The sequence below is a fragment of the Mustela nigripes genome, chromosome 1 (genome assembly GCF_022355385.1).
Source record: "Mustela nigripes isolate SB6536 chromosome 1, MUSNIG.SB6536, whole genome shotgun sequence".
NCBI lineage: Eukaryota > Metazoa > Chordata > Mammalia > Carnivora > Mustelidae > Mustela > Mustela nigripes.
This window is the reverse complement of record NC_081557.1, coordinates 50696221-50712733: the sequence shown is the minus strand read 5'-3', so window position 1 is coordinate 50712733 and position 16513 is coordinate 50696221. Positions and strand designations below refer to the sequence as shown.

At 45.4% G+C, this 16513-nt stretch overlaps 1 protein-coding gene and 1 pseudogene across 1 annotated transcript in view; both read left to right on the top strand.

Annotated features, from left to right (window-relative positions):
• The window catches only part of LOC132017478 (olfactory receptor 2AT4), a 111628-nt gene extending 98931 nt beyond the window's left edge, over positions 1–12697 (top strand). The window contains exon 3 of the mRNA XM_059399287.1: positions 11665–12697. Coding sequence (XP_059255270.1) covers positions 11665–12697 — 1033 coding nt within the window. The remainder of the gene's footprint in view (positions 1–11664) is intronic.
• A 626-nt stretch (positions 12698–13323) lies between these two features.
• LOC132017389 (olfactory receptor 2AT4-like) lies at positions 13324–16191 on the top strand (annotated as a pseudogene).
• Positions 16192–16513: the final 322 nt, after the last annotated feature.

Here is a 16513-nt window from a genome sequence, read left to right as displayed (position 1 = left end):
GAGGATGGTGTTTAATCCAAGACAAAAATGTCCCCTGTAAATATATATTAACCTATGGCACCTGCTGCTGCTTGTTTAGGAGTCTTCATGGAGTTAACAACATGGCAGACATGGACTGACTGAACAGAAGCCCTGAGCTGCTCCCATCAAGAAGGAGAAGTTTCATTCTGGAGCTGACCAGAATGCAGGATGGACTCCTTGTCATGGGGTGCTGATTTTTTTTAGCTTAGACCCCCGCCTCAGTCAAGAAATGGAGTTCTCACTCAAGCAAACACAGAAGACTTTGCCACTCAGTCTTCCTCAGAAATCCCATAGGTCAAAAAAGGGTGGACAGAACTACAGTGCCCCTGAAAGAGGCAAAAAGGAAAACCACTCTCAGAAAAGTGAATGGCTCAGGCAGTGACATTCTTGTGGCATATGTTAAAGGAAAGAAACTCTTTCTTAGCAAATTGTGATCAAGTTGCAGGTGTGATGGGACTTGAAGCAAGGGCATTAGCAGAGAGTGAGAATTTCAGCAAACAGCAAGGGGGTCTTTTAAAGCCACGATGGTAGCAATTTTAAGTCAAAATAGTGAGTCAAGGCATTTTTAGTGAATTCCTGTCCCCATTTATGCTCCTTCCACCTATTGCATTCCCTCTACAAAAATTATTTTTATTCATTTTTTTGTTTTTCTTTCCATTTTTAATATAAGCATATCCATAGACTTACACACACATATACAACATATAAATACAGCAATATTAGCTCTTTCTTGGAGAAACAGTAACATATTAGAAGATTGGTCTGCACCTTGATTTTGAAAAGTTAATCAACAGTTGGTAGAGATAAAGTTTTTGTTCGAGCAAAAAAAAAAAAAAAAAAAACTGGTGGTGGGAGAAGGAGCGTGGCGTTAGGTGGGAGCATGAAGAGTTAGTCCAGGGGAATAGGCTGGAAGACAGAAGGAATGCAGGCATGGATGGCGGCAGGCGGGTGAACATGGGACGGGACTCCGTGCACTCCTCTCCTGATTGGCTGGAATAGCAACAGGAAGAGGTATTGGTGAATGGAAGAGAGAAAAAGTCGTCAGGAAGAGGAAATGAGGGAACAAACCAGGGATATATCAGATGACTGCCTGCCAGAATTAAGGTCTGTGAAAAGCTCTTATGTTAAGCTTGGATAAGATACATATTCATCAGGAAAATGCTTTCTTAAAATCCATTTCACTTCTCCCTAAGGGTGCAGGGCTCAACCTGAGTCAAGGCATGTGGGACTGATGTCCCAGTGTTACTGATTCTTCCCAGTGGAGGTTTCTTTTTTTTATCCAAGCATTAGGATAATTCCATAAGCCAACTGGTTTTCAGGCAGCAATTATTTGATTTTTTAAAAAAATCTGATCATTTATCTGTCCTCACAAGTGGCTACCTATGCTTCTTGTCAAGAAAATAAAATCTGTCTGCTAAGTGACATATCTCAAGTACATATATCATGAGCCTACTATATGGTATATTTTATATCTCAATGTTATTGGGAGAGGAAGGAAGAAAAAAAACACTAAAAAATGAATTCTGAAATGTCAAATGCTAGTTTAAAATGCTTCTAAACTTGGTTACAATGCTGAGTTCTAAAGATGGTTCCACTTACCACTTACACGTAGTGAAAATACTTATGTAGTCATGAGATTATGATTCCATTACAAGAATGATATTTATGGTAATACCATTTCCTCTGCATTAACTTCTTATATTCTTGATGCTAAGTAAAATGCTTATAATATGTTAAATTCTTATTTTGTGCTTTCTGTTTGTTTCAAACAGCATGATTCACTTTAATTTCTTTTATCCTCCTCTTATGTTTTCTTCAAATATATTCCCAGCGTTGTCCACAGTACCTGGTCTAGTTCCATCTTTAAAGCCATCACTATTACTAAACTAGATATTTTGGTCCCAAGCTATATATATTTTAAATAACCTGCCCATTATACTATTCTATACATCTTTAAAATAATAAAAATTCTATCACTGAATGCTGCTTCCACAAATATGTGGAAATTAAACAGCACACCCTTAAAAAACCAATGGGTCAGGGGCACCTGGGTGGCTCATTGGGTTAAAGCCTCTGCCTTTGGCTCAGGTCATGGTCCCGGGGTCCTGGAATCGAGCCCCGTATCAGGCTTTCTGCTCTGTGGGGAACCTGCTTCCTCCTCTCTCTCTGCCTGCCTCTCTGCCTACTTGTGATCTCTGTCTGTCAAATAAATAAATAAATAAATCTTAAACAAACAAACAAAAAAAACAATGGGTCAAAAAAGAAATCACAAGGAAAATGGGAAAATATCTTGTAGAAAATGAAAGCATAGCATAGCCAAAATCAGGGGATACGGCTAAAACAAGTGCTTTGAGAGAAATGTAGACCCATAAATGCTCATATGAAAAAAGAAGAAAATCTCAAGTTAATCATCTATTGCTATTAGATTATTTATTAAATTATTTATGATAATCTAATTTTTACTTTAAGAAATTATTCTTTTATCATTTTCCTTTAAAAACAAACTCAACTCAAAGCAAGCAGTAGGCATGAAATAACAGTAAAGATTAGAATAGAAACAAATAAAAAAGATGGGAAAAATTGACAAAATCAAAACTGGGTCTTCGAATACATCAATAAGATTGACGAACCTTTAAGTAGATTGATTAAGAAAAAAAAAAAAAGAAAAGACCTCCAAGTACTAAAATCAAAAGTGAAGGAGGGAACATTACGACTGCACTGCAGAGACATAAATACAAAATGTCAAAGGCAGAGACCAGCATGCCACACCTGAAAACAGAAGGCTGAACTTACCACCACCTTAAGCATTGGGAATGTTCCAGCATATGGTTCTGAGGAACACAGGGATCTAATCTCACACAGGGCTGGGGACGATGTGGAAGGGAGGGGCTGGTGGACCTTCAGGGGTGCTGGTATTGAGGGAACAGTTTGTCTTTGGTGGTGGAAGTGTGGTTACTGGGGTGAGGGTGTTGCTGGGTGGCTGACTTTTAGACTGGCTGGCTTTCAGGAACGTGGATATTAGTGCAAAGCTGTCATTGAGCCATTAAACAGGTTTAAAACAAGTTCTGAGGACTATTTGTAACCATGGCTATCGAACAGCCCATCATTTCCTAGAAACCTGAGGACATTTTCCTTCTCAGAGGTAATAAATTAAATCATATTTTATCCCCTAATGTTATACTAGGAAGTCTTAAAGTGTTGGCTTTTTGCAAAGAAATCTCAGCCACCAGATTAGTTCTATTTTGGCTCATTTTTGTAGGTAAAACGAAATAAACTTAGAAACCTGAAAGGGATCTAAATCTTGGTTTCGGTTTGCTTTCTCTGACCTATCATAGTTCAAATGCTGGTGGTTTTCTCTGTGATCCTTTCCTACCAATAACCAAGTCTTGTCGTTAGTTTCATTTGTCACACCCCAAAAAGACTTTAGTCTTTTTCATGCTGCCAAAGGCTGGTTTGCGGGGGTTTCTTTGTTTTCTTAAGATGTTATTTATTTATTTTGAGAGAGAGAGAGAGAGAGAGAGCAGGGGGAGAAGGGCAGAGGCAGAGGGAGAGACAGAATTCGAAGTGGACTCCCTGCTGTGGCAGAGCCCAAAATGGGGCTCGACCTCATGAGCCTGAGATCACAACCCCACCAAGAAGCAAGAGTCTGACACTTACCTGATTGAGCCACTCACGCGCACCTGTTTTTGTTTTTGTTTAAGTGCAAACCTGGTTAATTTTTTTTTTTTTTTAGAGAAGTATAGTTGATGCACAACGTTATAACATAGTGATTTGGCAAAGTCTAGACGTTATACTGTGCAGCTACCATCTGTCACCATACAACACCATCATGGCAATAGGTGTTTATTAAGGAGCTCTGTCGTGGGCAACCCTGTCGGGGTCCCCTCTCACTCTTGAGAGCTTTTTCTGTATCTTCACTTAATAAACTTCTATCATTTTATTCACACACACACACACACACACACACACACACAAAAGGAGCTCGATCATGTCTGAGGAACAGAAAACAGAACAAAAATCCACCAACAGTCCAATGATTCTGCGGGAATTCTTTGGTTAGATCTCCTCCCCTAGAAAAACCCTCAGCTTTTGCCTTTGTGGCTGTGAAGCAAAGATCCACATATACAAATTTATCCCAACCCAAAATTCCTCTCTTCGGTTGGAAGGAGTAGATCTGGAGAGGAGGAGAGACCAAAGAAAGTTCTGGTTTGTTCTTCAACAAAATTTCCCAAACCATCTTCAGTGCCCTCAGAAGTTCCTTCGATCAGAAGGGGCTACAGCCTCTGCTGTACTATTCTTTCGGTTTCCAGGAAGCTGCCAATGGCTTAGTAATCTTACATCCCGCAGTTGTAAATCTACAGTCCACAGACATCGCTTCTGGAAGTCTCTACTGTGGGCTGAAATGCTTTTGCCCTGGGTCAGGGCAGCAGCAATAGGTCCAGGTGCAGCAAGGTCATCTCAGTCATTGCTGGAGTTCATGTTCTCGGAGTCTCAGGGTTTGAAGCTGGGATGTCCCTGCTGCAACAGATGAATCCCTAAACTCTACCTCTGACCCTAACAATGCACTATAGAGTAATTAGTTGATTTAAAATAAAATAAAATAAAAAGTGCTTGCTGCTTGGATCAGGAGTTCTACTTCTAAGGACCTATCTGAGAGAAATATCTGGGTACCTATCCCCAAAATGCATGTTAAAAAGACATTAATTATAATAATGTTCAGAATAGCAATAATTGTGTACAACCTAGATGTTCATTGGCAAGGAAATGATGAAATATTTTGAAATCTGAAAATACATGAAATAATTGGTGTCATATCCATACTATGAAATACCAAGTAACAGATTAAAAGAATGAAGTATGTCAGACAGAAAGGTTCCAAGACTCAGTAAGTTGGAACATAAGTGACACCATAAGAACAAAATGACTCTATGTTAAAGGAAAAACAAAACAGTCCCTCCAACCCCCGCCACACACGCATGCTTAGGGAAGGTGTGGAAGGAACACACCAAATCGTTACCTTTGTCGGGGGGAGGGGAAATATGAGGAAGGGTTGGTGTGAAGAAAACATTTACCTTTTACCCCATAAATCTCCATATTGCTTAAACTATTTTACAATGGGATCTATTTATTACTAGTGAAATTTTAAAAATTGTTTAAATTTTATACAGATTAGTGGAAGTGTGACAGAGTCAGAAAGTGAGAGCTATGGAGCCACAGGAAGGAATCTGACCGACTGAGGTACAAAGAGGCTGTGATCCAACTTGGGCCCTTCCTGGGGCTGGGGCACAGTCCACCCTACCCCACATTCTTCCCACAGAACCTTAGCAAGTCCCTCCTGGAATAGCTATGGTAGTGTGTCCCGGTGGCACAATAGGGTTTTCCTTTTTTGGTTTATCCAAATAACAGCTCTCCCTTACTGAACATTTACCATGTGCTAGACCCGAGCTCAGCACCTAAACCTTCCCAGAAACCTGCAGGATAGGCAATGCTGTTATACCCTTTTGCACAGATAAGAAAATAAAGGCCCGGGGGGTTAAGGGATTTATCCAAAGAGACATCACTGGAAAGAACTGAGGTCTCTGCTAAACAGCTGAACCGCAATGGGAATCTTGGGCCCAAATTCCAGCTCTGCCAGCAGCCACTCATGTGACCCTGGGCAAGTCATTTCCCTTCACTGGATTTTTCCTCAGCTCTCAAATAATGAGGACAATCCTGGCCCTGCCTGTCTTCCCTGGCTGTTGTGGGGCCAGATGGGAAAAAAGAATCGAACTCTTACATGGGTGATAAAGTTCTGGGACCCATGAGGGTTGTTAATGACACTATTTCCATTACCTGCAGAGCCCAGGGCCACGTCCCCCACTCCACCCTAGGGAGGTGGTCCCAGCTGGCGGGCGTGGAGTCCTTTAGGGGAACCAGCTTGAGGGAGAAGGCCCCAGCAGGCCATGACTCCAGGGTTTAATGGGCTGTGGCCCAGCTCCTTCCTGGCTCTTCTACCAGGGCCAAGTGTGGTGACGCTACAGAAGACAGCAATGTGGATCAGGCCTGCAGGTGAGCTGAGCCGGGGCTGGAGTTTTCCAGAAGCACACAGGTTCAGAGAGGCCGGGAATGTGTACAGCCATAATCAGGGGCCCAGGGTGCAACCCCCGTCTGTGTGGCTCTGGGACAGACACCCCAACAGGACGGGCAGGGATGGGCAGTCACAGGCAAGAGGCTGATGCTTTTGTGAGAAAGTTTCTCACAGAGAGACAAGGACGATGACAGTGAAAGAAAGGGAAATATTTAGTGAGGCATCTGTAACACTGTGAGTCACGGGTGAGGGAACTGCAGTTCAGGGGAAAAGTAGAAAGCGGTGAGGCCAGAATGGAAACCCAGGTCGCTGTAGCTCCAATTACTGAGCCAGACTCTATCACGTGCACATATCCTGCTCTTGGACTACGGGAACGGCACAGGATGGTGGGAATACTGTGGGAGGATGGCGTGGATTTGGGAGTTGTGGTGAAGCGTGATGATGCGGTCACCATGAGAGGCAAGCATGCCACAGGGCCCTCGCTCTCCCTCCTCAGAGGCTGGGGCCATGAGATGGTTATTTTGGCCCCTCACCGGGCCAGACACAGAGACGTGCTCCAAGATGCTCACTGAGCCAGAGGAGATCATCTCTTCCAAAGCCTTCTTTTACAGGTGGGAAAACTGAGGCTCAGGGACCCAAAGTCACAGCTGGCAAGAGGCAGAACTTGCCCAGGAAGTGGCACTCTTGGTCACTAGGCGGGATTCAGGCCTTTGCCGCAGGCTAGCCCCAGATCACCCTCTGCTCCCACCCCAGAGAGATGGACCTTGGGGACTTGGGGACCTTGGGGACCTTGGGGACTCAGTTTCTCCTTTGTTCAAGAGATATAACCACTCCCTGGCAGGCTTGGATGCTGAGAGGAGAGGATGTATGTAAATTGTAGCATCGGGCTGAACCCTCTAGTGAGTGGTTTTTCCGTCCTCTGTCCCCCGCCAGTGCTGTAATGTGGCTCACAGATATTCCTGACCAAGGAAATTTCCCAAACAGTATCTTTGGTGCCCTTAAGCACCAAAAACACCCCTATAATACATATTCAACACGAACTCCCTTCATCTAAACCACAAACTAAATGTAAGGAAGTCCAGAAATTTCTGATTATGAGCACAATGCTACATTGGGGCTTTTCAAAAATAATCAGATACCAAATTCTGGCAAAAATGTTTTTCAGCGCTCTTGTCTAGTGGTGCCCAAGTCTGTGCTCTATCTGTTGCCTAGGTGCATTCTGAGAAAATGGGAGTTTAGGGAAGGGAAGTGCCTCAGTGCTTTTCAAGGGGAGCAAATCAGTCTCACTGGTGAGTCTGTTCCGTGGCCCCAGGAGGGAGGGCAGCCAGGGCTCCTCCTGAGGGATCCCCAGCTCCAGGGGAAATCCAGCCCCTTGGAGAGTCTAGTTCTTGTTCTGTCACCGGCTTACTGTGTGCCCTTGAGCAAACCACAGCCCATTTCTTTTTTTTTTTTTTTTTTTTTTTTTTTTTAAATATTTTATTTATTTATCAGAGAGAGGGGGAGAGAGTGAGCACAGGCAGACAGAATGGCAGGCAGAGGCAGAGGGAGAAGCAGGCTCCCTGCTGAGCAAGGAGCCCGATGTGGGACTCGATCCCAGGACGCTGGGATCATGACCTGAGCCGAAGGCAGCTGCTTAACCAACTGAGCCACCCAGGCGTCCCCCACAGCCCATTTCTGAACCCTCCCTCCCCACCCCCATTTGTGTGCCCTAGCTATGTGAGAAATGGTCAAACTAAAACTCTCTGCTTGCTAATGACTCCTTCATGCCGCCTGCATGATTCAGCAGCCACTCAAGGCCTGCTGGGAAAGCTATGTCTGGCTCCCGTCTCTGGACCACCGGGCTCCTGGTAGGGGTGGTGGCTCACTTTCCAATAGAAACAGTCGGGCTCCATGATGGCCCTGTGTGTGCTTGGGCCTGGTGGACCCATGGACAGAGAAAGAGACAGACACCCCCACCCCCAGTATGATCGTAGTGATGACGAAGGAAAGCACAGGGACCCTAAAAGCCAGAGAAGAGGGCCCAAGCCAGCCAAGACCAGCAAAGCCTCTTGGGAGAGGGAGCATTTGAATTGAGGCAGAAGAAGGCAAGAGTAAGAAGTTACCGTGTGACTGGAGTAAGAAGGCTGCCAGAAGATCGATCTCGGACGGCAGGTGAGGGGGTCATCTTCTCTCATGAAAAATCCTTATGAACACCACACAGGAGCCAGAAAACTGGTCTCAAGACCCACCTTGGCTGTGAACTTGTTGGCTGACCTTGAGAAGACGCTCTGTTTCCCAACTTCAGACAGCATTTGCCCTCTCTACCAGTGTTGTTGAGTAGAAGTGGGACAGAGGAGCAAGGATAGGGGCTACTGATGGACTTGCTGGCTCTGAATTTTTGCACCTCACACCCCAGCTTGACTTAACTCAGTGACCATCGTCCCAAATCATCTCCTCTGAGCTATAATGACATGTAGGCAAATGTAGCTGGCACCATTTGGGGGTATGAGGAAAACCTGGTCAGCTGGCCAAGGCAGGTTGGATCTGGTGGTCTTGTTAGCTGAGAATGAACTCTTTTTAGCTGAGGTGCAGCAGCTTTGCTCTCCTGACTGGGGACTGAGGCCTGACCTTCAGAACACAGTATTTTTTTTTTTTCTTTCAAGGAAGCATTCACAATGAAGTGGTTTGTTCCATGTGTCTTTTGGGAAAGGCATTTTACCAGCCTTCACTCCCTAAGGAGAAGCCAGGCCACCCACCACATACACTAAAGAGATTAAAGAACAAATTGAAACTACTTTTTTCCCCCAAGTTGAAATTTCTGATTGTGGCTGCCAATGTCAGCTTAGAAATGGAGAAGAAAAGAGGAAGAAACTTTGCCCCAATCTCTTCCCAAATGGAAACTTCCAGATTGTCCAGGGGACATGATCTAGAGAGAGAGCCCCAGTCTGGGAGTCTGAGACCTGAGTCCTTGTCCTCGTTCTGTGACTGACTGGCCCCATGTGATCTTGGGCAAGCCTTTGGCCTTTCGGTCTATAAAGAAAAAATCTGGCAACCATTTTCAGGTTTAGTATTCTTATGATTCAATGACATGAGAGAGGTTTTAGCACAAGTCAGAGAAACAGGACAGTTCTGGAAAAATCAAGAAGGGAGTCGTTTTAGAAATCATCAAGGTTAACGAGGCCATGATATAAAGTGACCATGGACTTGTTCCTGTGTATGAAAGGAATCCATATACCCAGTCGGTTGAAGGCCTCCGGGTCTGTGAGTGCTCAGAAGCACACATCTCTCCTTCCTTGACAAGGGAAGCCCCTGAGGGAGGGGCTTGTGCCTTAGGCACTGTCACAAGAATACTGTGTTTGTCTCTCCAACAGTGGCCCCTAAGACCCCTAAGTTTCCAGTTTACTACAGTACCTTCTTAGCTGGGGCTAGGGAAGTCTACAGGCTACCGTTCATCAGGAAATCCTGCTCTCCTGCAGCAGCAACTAGGAGAGAGGGAACAAATCATATCACACTTGAAAGCCTTTCAATCTTTCTTTCTGCCACTGGATTGAATATACCTTTAACCCTGACTCCTATCAGCAAGCAACTTCTCCAACAAAAGGCTGCCTCTGCCATTCCTCTAACTGTAGTAGGACAAAAACCCATACACACAGAGGCAAGATTTAAAATATCCTGTTGTTTTTGTTTGCCTGCTTGCTTGCTTGTTTAAATAAGGTATAACTCAGGCGTAATAAAGCCTACAATATTAGGTACAAATATAGATCTAGCTATAAATATAGCTATAGCTCTAGATTCAGAGATCATAGTCACAGACACAGATACAGATATTGATATACATGCAAATATAGATCTATAGGGGCACCAGGGGTGGCTCAGTCAGTTAAGCAGCTGCCTTCAGCTCAGATTATGATCCCAGGGTCCTGGGATCAAGCCCCGCATTGGGCTCCTTGTTCAGCGGGGAGTCTGCTTCTCCCTTTGCCCCCAGCCTTGCTCATACCCTCTCTCTTCTCTCTCTCTCCCTCTCTCAAATAAATAAATAAAATCTTTTTTTAAAAAAGACAAATATAGATATATAAATGTAAATAGATCAGCTAAAGATATAGCATATTTTCAGCAACCCAGAAGGCTCCCTTGAGCCCAGCCTAGTCAAATCTCCCCACAAAATTGAGCTAATCAAGGCTTGAGTTAGGTTCAGTTTCAGTTTTCATAAGATTCATTCTAACTTGAATTTGCTCTTGTTCTTAAGGTATGGCCTCCTGGGCTGTGGATTGTTAACATGGCGGATCTCTGTCTCCTCAGCCCTGAAACATTATAGATTTGTTTCTACCCTTTGGAGGTTTTGAACTTAAGCTTTAGCAACCTTGCCACCTACTCTCTCAACACACACACACACACACACACACAGAGCTTCAGATTTTTTTTTTTTTTTTTTTTTTTTTTTTTTTACAGCTTCAGAAATTTTGAAAATGTTTTGAGGATAAGACCTTTATGTTTTGGAGGCAGGCTCTTTCCCTCTAACCTCTTAAGCATCATGGGATCTACCTTTTAGAAGTCTCTTTATTATTTTTTTTGGAAGCTTCAAGCCCTGCTTCCCAAACTCTTTTGCATAGCCCCCAGATTCAGAAGCTGTCCCATGGGGAAAACCTGTTCTGCATTTAGATTGTCTTAAATTCCCAGTTTGTTTTACAAACCTTTTTTGACTGCCAAAAAGCACTGCTTTTTTTCCTTTCGTCATCTGTGTCCCTCTGCCTGGGCCAAGTCCAATCCACGCAATGGTCCCCAAATCAAATGTTCCTAGGAAGGATAAGAACCGGTGCTTGGCAGTTCACTTTGGAAAGTCCCTCCTCTCTGGAGTTCCAATTCATTTCATCCTCATGGAAGCCATGTTTCTCCAATTTATTTTTAAAAATGTTATCTGTGTATTTTCTCCAAGTTTTCCTAGTTGTTGCCATGCAAGTGTTGGGCCACCATGACCTATTACATCGTACATAGAAGTCCAGATATGTAGCGTAAGAGGTATGTGGAAAAAAACGCTGCTCAAGGCATACAAGCAAGAAACAGGTTTAATAAGTATGTGAGCAGAAGCAAATTGTGGAGAGCCTTGGAGACAGCAGCCCTTACAAGATGGCGGCAAGATGGTAGAATTTGAGTGAGTGCAAAACTAGAAACACAAGTGTAAGGACTTGATTTGAGAGAAGAGACATCCCAAGCCAGACAACATGGGACCCAAGATGAAGACCAGAAGAACTCTTTCTAAGCATTTTTCACAATTATAATTCTATAATCAACTGTTAAGATCTGACTTTCCCAGTAAGACATGAACTCTCAGATAGGAATTTCGTCTGCTTTCTTCACTTTCGTCACTGTATCACATGAACACAACATAATGACTTCTGTCTGGTAGGTTATTATGAACTAGTAATTAATATTTGACCAAAGAAGAAAGGGAGGAGTTTGGGGTTCCCATGATAGATATCATAGATAAATACCACAACTTACAATCAGTCTACTAGAATTGGCTGTAAGTGATTGTGCTTATGTTAACTATAAACATTAAAAAATGTCATTCCAGTGCCCTTTGTTTCTATGGTTTTCAGATATCTCCAGGATCCAGATGTTCCAGCTGCCTATCTCCCAGAAATCCAGCTCTGCTTCACTATGGAGGCCACAACCTGCAATGGATCAGAGGATGGATCACCAGTCTTCTACTTGGTGGGAATCCCCTCTCTGCCAGAGACCTTCTTCCTCCCTGTGTTCTTTATTTTCCTCCTCTTCTATCTTCTCATCCTTCTGGGAAATGCCCTGATCCTGGTGGCTGTGGTGGCAGAGCCCAGCCTCCACAAGCCCATGTACTTCTTCCTGATCAACCTCTCAACCCTGGACATTCTCTTCACCACGACCACTGTCCCCAAGATGCTGTCCCTGTTCCTGCTTGGAGACCACTTCCTCAGCTTCCCTGCCTGCTTATTGCAAATGTACCTCTTCCAAAGCTTCACATGTTCAGAAGCCTTCATCCTTGTGGTCATGGCCTATGACCGCTATGTGGCTATCTGCCGCCCCCTGCACTACCCTGTCCACATGACCCCACAAACCAATGCTGCACTGGCAGCCTGTGCCTGGTTTATCGCTCTCCTCCTGCCCATCCCAGCAGCGGTCAAGACCTCTCAGATGGCATATAAAAACATCGCTCACATCTACCATTGTTTCTGTGATCATCTGGCTCTGGTCCAGGCTTCCTGCTCTGACACCATGCCCCAGACCCTCATGGGCTTCTGCATCGCCATGGTGGTATCCTTCTTGCCCCTTCTCCTGGTGCTTCTCTCCTATGCCCACATCCTGGCTTCAGTACTTCGCATCAGCTCCCGAGAAGGACGTTCAAAAGCCTTCTCCACCTGCAGCTCTCACCTCCTGGTGGTTGGTACCTACTACTCATCCATTGCCATAGCCTATGTGGCCTACAGGGCCGACCTGCCCCTTGACTTCCACATCATGGGCAATGTGGCATATGCCATTCTCACACCAATCCTCAACCCTCTCATTTATACGCTGAGAAACAAGGATGTTAAGGCAGCCATCACCAAAATCACGTATCTCAAGACCCAGTCTTGGATAAGAACCCTCGCGCTTTAGACGCAGCTTATTCTGCACTCAGGACACCAAATAACAGTGCCCGAGACAGATTAGGAGCTCAATAAATATTGTTGCGTAAATAAATTAATGAATATAGAATGATAAAAGAGAATTCAACCGAGCAGACGGTTCCAACAGGCCAAGTCAGGTAGACAAGATGACACATCCATGCATTTCAGTCAGACTTCCCATTAAAATAAAAAGCCTACACCATTGGCATAAAGGGCTGAGCCCTTGAGGGCTGTTAATGGTACTCTTCTTGTTATCGGCAAAGTCTAGAGACAAAGCCTACCCTCCCCCATATATGTCCTAAGAGATGCCAGGGAGTTGATCGCTGAGGGATGGAGGGTACAGTTCCCATAGGAGGACCATCTTGAAAGAAAGTACCCAAGAGACCTGGCTAAAAGAAGAGAGCTTAGGGTCTAATGGGTCATGGCGCCACAGCAAAAAGGCCTTGCATGGAGATACCACAGGAGATACCCGTGTGGACCAGGGCTAGCGGTGAGTAGGGCTAGGGATAAAGTGCCCCATGACAGACAGAGAATGCTGGGGTGGGAAAACGAGGCAGAGAGGCCAGGACCTATAAACCAGGACCAGGGATGAGGAAGAGAGATTGGGTGCACAAGATGGAGGCAACTAGGATCCAGGCTGGCTGTGGATACACGGGCTGTGGGACCTTAGACCTGGACAGATCTGGACAAGGTGCGCCTCTGGATGGAATTGCAAAGCAGCCAAGCAGAGGAGGGAAGAGAAAACTGCTGGACTCAGTGACCCCTGAGGACCCCTTTGGCGTTGACCCTTGGCGTTTCTGCCTCCCGATGTCCTATTCTGCCTCACCCGGGACTGTTGGCCTCAACTCCCTCTCTGAGCACAGAAATGCCCATGCCATGCAGTCACATTCTTTCAGGTGTGAGAAAATCCCAGAGGCCCAACGTCCAGGGTGGGGTTCGGAGAGTAAGGGATAAGCCTCTCAATTTAGGACAGAGGACTTTCTCTCTTGGGCAAGGTCCTTGGGTCTGACTTCTGGAAGATTTCAAAGGAACTTGAATTGGCAGATACCATGTCTTGTTTCAGCACTCGCCAGAGGGAGACTCAGAAAGAAATATGAAATATAGATGTCTCTGATGTTATCAACGGAAAAAAAAATGGAAAGGGAAACAGAAAATCTTTGTCCTAGTATTTTCTCCTCAAGTTTCTTTCCTGAAAACTTGAGCTTCTGGATCCTCCAGGAAACATGACATAGAAGAAAGAGCCTGTTTTTGGAAAACGAAGGCCTGAGCTCTGGTTGGGGGCCCTGCAGGTTGCCTGTGGCAGCTGAGAAAGTCCCTTTCTTTCTTTCTTTTTAAAAAATATTTGTTTATGTATTTGAGAGAGACAGAGAGGCTGGGGGAGGGGAAGAGGAAGAGAATCTTCAAGCCGACTCCTCCCTGAGCATGGAGCTCAACAGGGGGCTCAATCCCACGACCCTGAGATCACCATCAAGTGTCAGACACTTAACCAAATGAGTCTCCCAGATGCCCCAACCCTCTGCCCTTTCTATGCTCACTCTCTGGTCTTTGGGGAGAAAATTGTTGCATTTGAAAATAAAAATGTTTTTTCCAGTTTTTACATTGTTGGTCTTCCACACAGAGGTGTTGTGAGAAGAGAGAGAAATTGGAGGTGACTCCAGGAAAATCACGGGGACACTGCTCATGGAGTCACCGGAATTAGTGAGACAGGAATATCGATATCTATATAGATTTCTCAGGGCCCTTCGTCCAAGGGACAAATCCAACAGGGAGGGCAAATCAGTATTTCCCTTCTCAAACCCCCAGATCTGTGGGTTGAAAACCCAGAATCCCTTCCGGTTCCTCCGAGAGGGGTTCTTTCACCTTTGAGCAGCTACTGCAAGCCAGTTTCTCTCTATGGTCAATGCCCCCCAGGTCCCATGACAACTTGTGCCCAGACGTCAGGGGCCTGCTGGGTAGCGGGCATGCAATGGTTAAACAGAAGCCCCCCACTGAGCCACAGCAGCCAGCCTGAAGCTACAGAAGATACCTATGTCCTATGGAGTCACACAGATGCTGTCTTGGATTCTTTTTTGCTGCCAATTGTGGGAGAAGCCACCATCGGTTCTGACTCCAATTAGGAATGATTCTTCCCATCAAGAGCGTTTCCCTTCACTGTAACCTGACAAAGAGCCTCACACCCAGAGACAACAGAATCCTTCCATAACATGTAACACAACTATAATTAATATGTGATTCGTTGCTTAATGTCTCTTTTTTCCACTAGAAACATGTCCATGAAGTTAGAGACTGTCTTGTTCAAGTATTTACTCTATACCCAGCATGTGACACATGGTTGCATATTGTAGACACTTTCCCATACTTGATTATAAAAGAAAAGAGGGTAACCTTAATTATTCAGTGATAATCACAAAATTATCATTCCAGAAGCATTGATTGTTCTGATTTCCAGATATGATTTGTCCCCGGATGTTTCCACTCCCTACTTCCTGGGCATCCATAGTAACCCACCACAGAGACCATAGCCTGTAATAGATCAGAGGAGTCCTCAGCCATCTTCTACCTGGTGGGCATCCCCTCTCTGCCTACATCCCTCTTTCTTCCTATCTTCTTTGTCTTTCTCCTGCTCTATCTGCTCATCCCAGTGGCTATGGTGGCAGAGCCCAGCCTCCATAAGCCCATGGACTTCTTTCTGATCAGTCTCTCAGCCCTGGACATCCTCTGCACCACGACCACTGTCCCTAAGATGCCATCCCTCCTCTTGCTTGAGGACCGCTTCCTCAGTTTCCCCGCCTGCTTCCTGCAGATTCACCTCTTCCCCAGCTTCTCCTGCTCAGAAGACTTCATACTGGTGGCTGTGCCTATGACCGCTATGTGGCTATCTGCCGCCCCTGGGCTATACCCTGTCCTCATGACCCCCACACCGATGCCACCCGGGCAGCCTGAGCCTAGCTCACTGTCCTTCTCCCACACATCCCCACCGGGGTGCAGACTTCCCGCTTGGCCTTTGACAACACAGCTCACATCTCTCGCTGCTTCTGTGACCACCTGGCTGTGGTCCAGAACTCCTGCTCTGACACCAAGTTCGAGACCCTCATGGGCTTCTGCATCACCATGGAGGTGTCCTTCCTGCCCCTTCTCCTGGTGCTTCTCTCCTGTGCCCATATCCTGGCTTTGGTGCCAGGATATGGGCACATTTGCATAATCTCCCAAGAAGGACACTCAAAAGCCTTTTCCACCTGCTGCTCCCACCTCTTGGTGGTTGGTACCTACTACCTATGCACTGCCATAGTATCCTCTGTGGCCTACAGGGCCGACCTGCCCCTCGACTCCCACATCATGGCCAATGTGGTGTGTGTTCTTCTCACCCCTGTCCTCAACCCTCTCATCTATGCCCTAAGGAACAAGGATGTCAAAGCAGCCATCACTGAAACGACAAGTCTCCAGGACCCAAAGAATGTGAGGAACCCTGATTCACAGGTGTAACTTTACCTACTCACAAATGCTAATAACAATAGAGGGAAAAGTGGAAAATTCAGATAGCCGGGTAGAACAAAAATCTCAAAAAACAGCCCTAAGTGTTTCTCCTCCCTTATAATAAAATAATGATTTTCTTTCCTTTTTTTTTTTAAGATTTTATTTATTCATTTGACACACAGAGAGACACAGTGAGAGGGAACACAAGCAGAGGGAGTGGGAGAAGCAGGCTTCCCGCTGAGCAAGGAGTCTGATGTGAGGCTCTAGCCCAGGACCCTGGGATCATGAACTGAGCCAAAGGCAGCTGCTTAACCACTGAGCCACCTAGGCA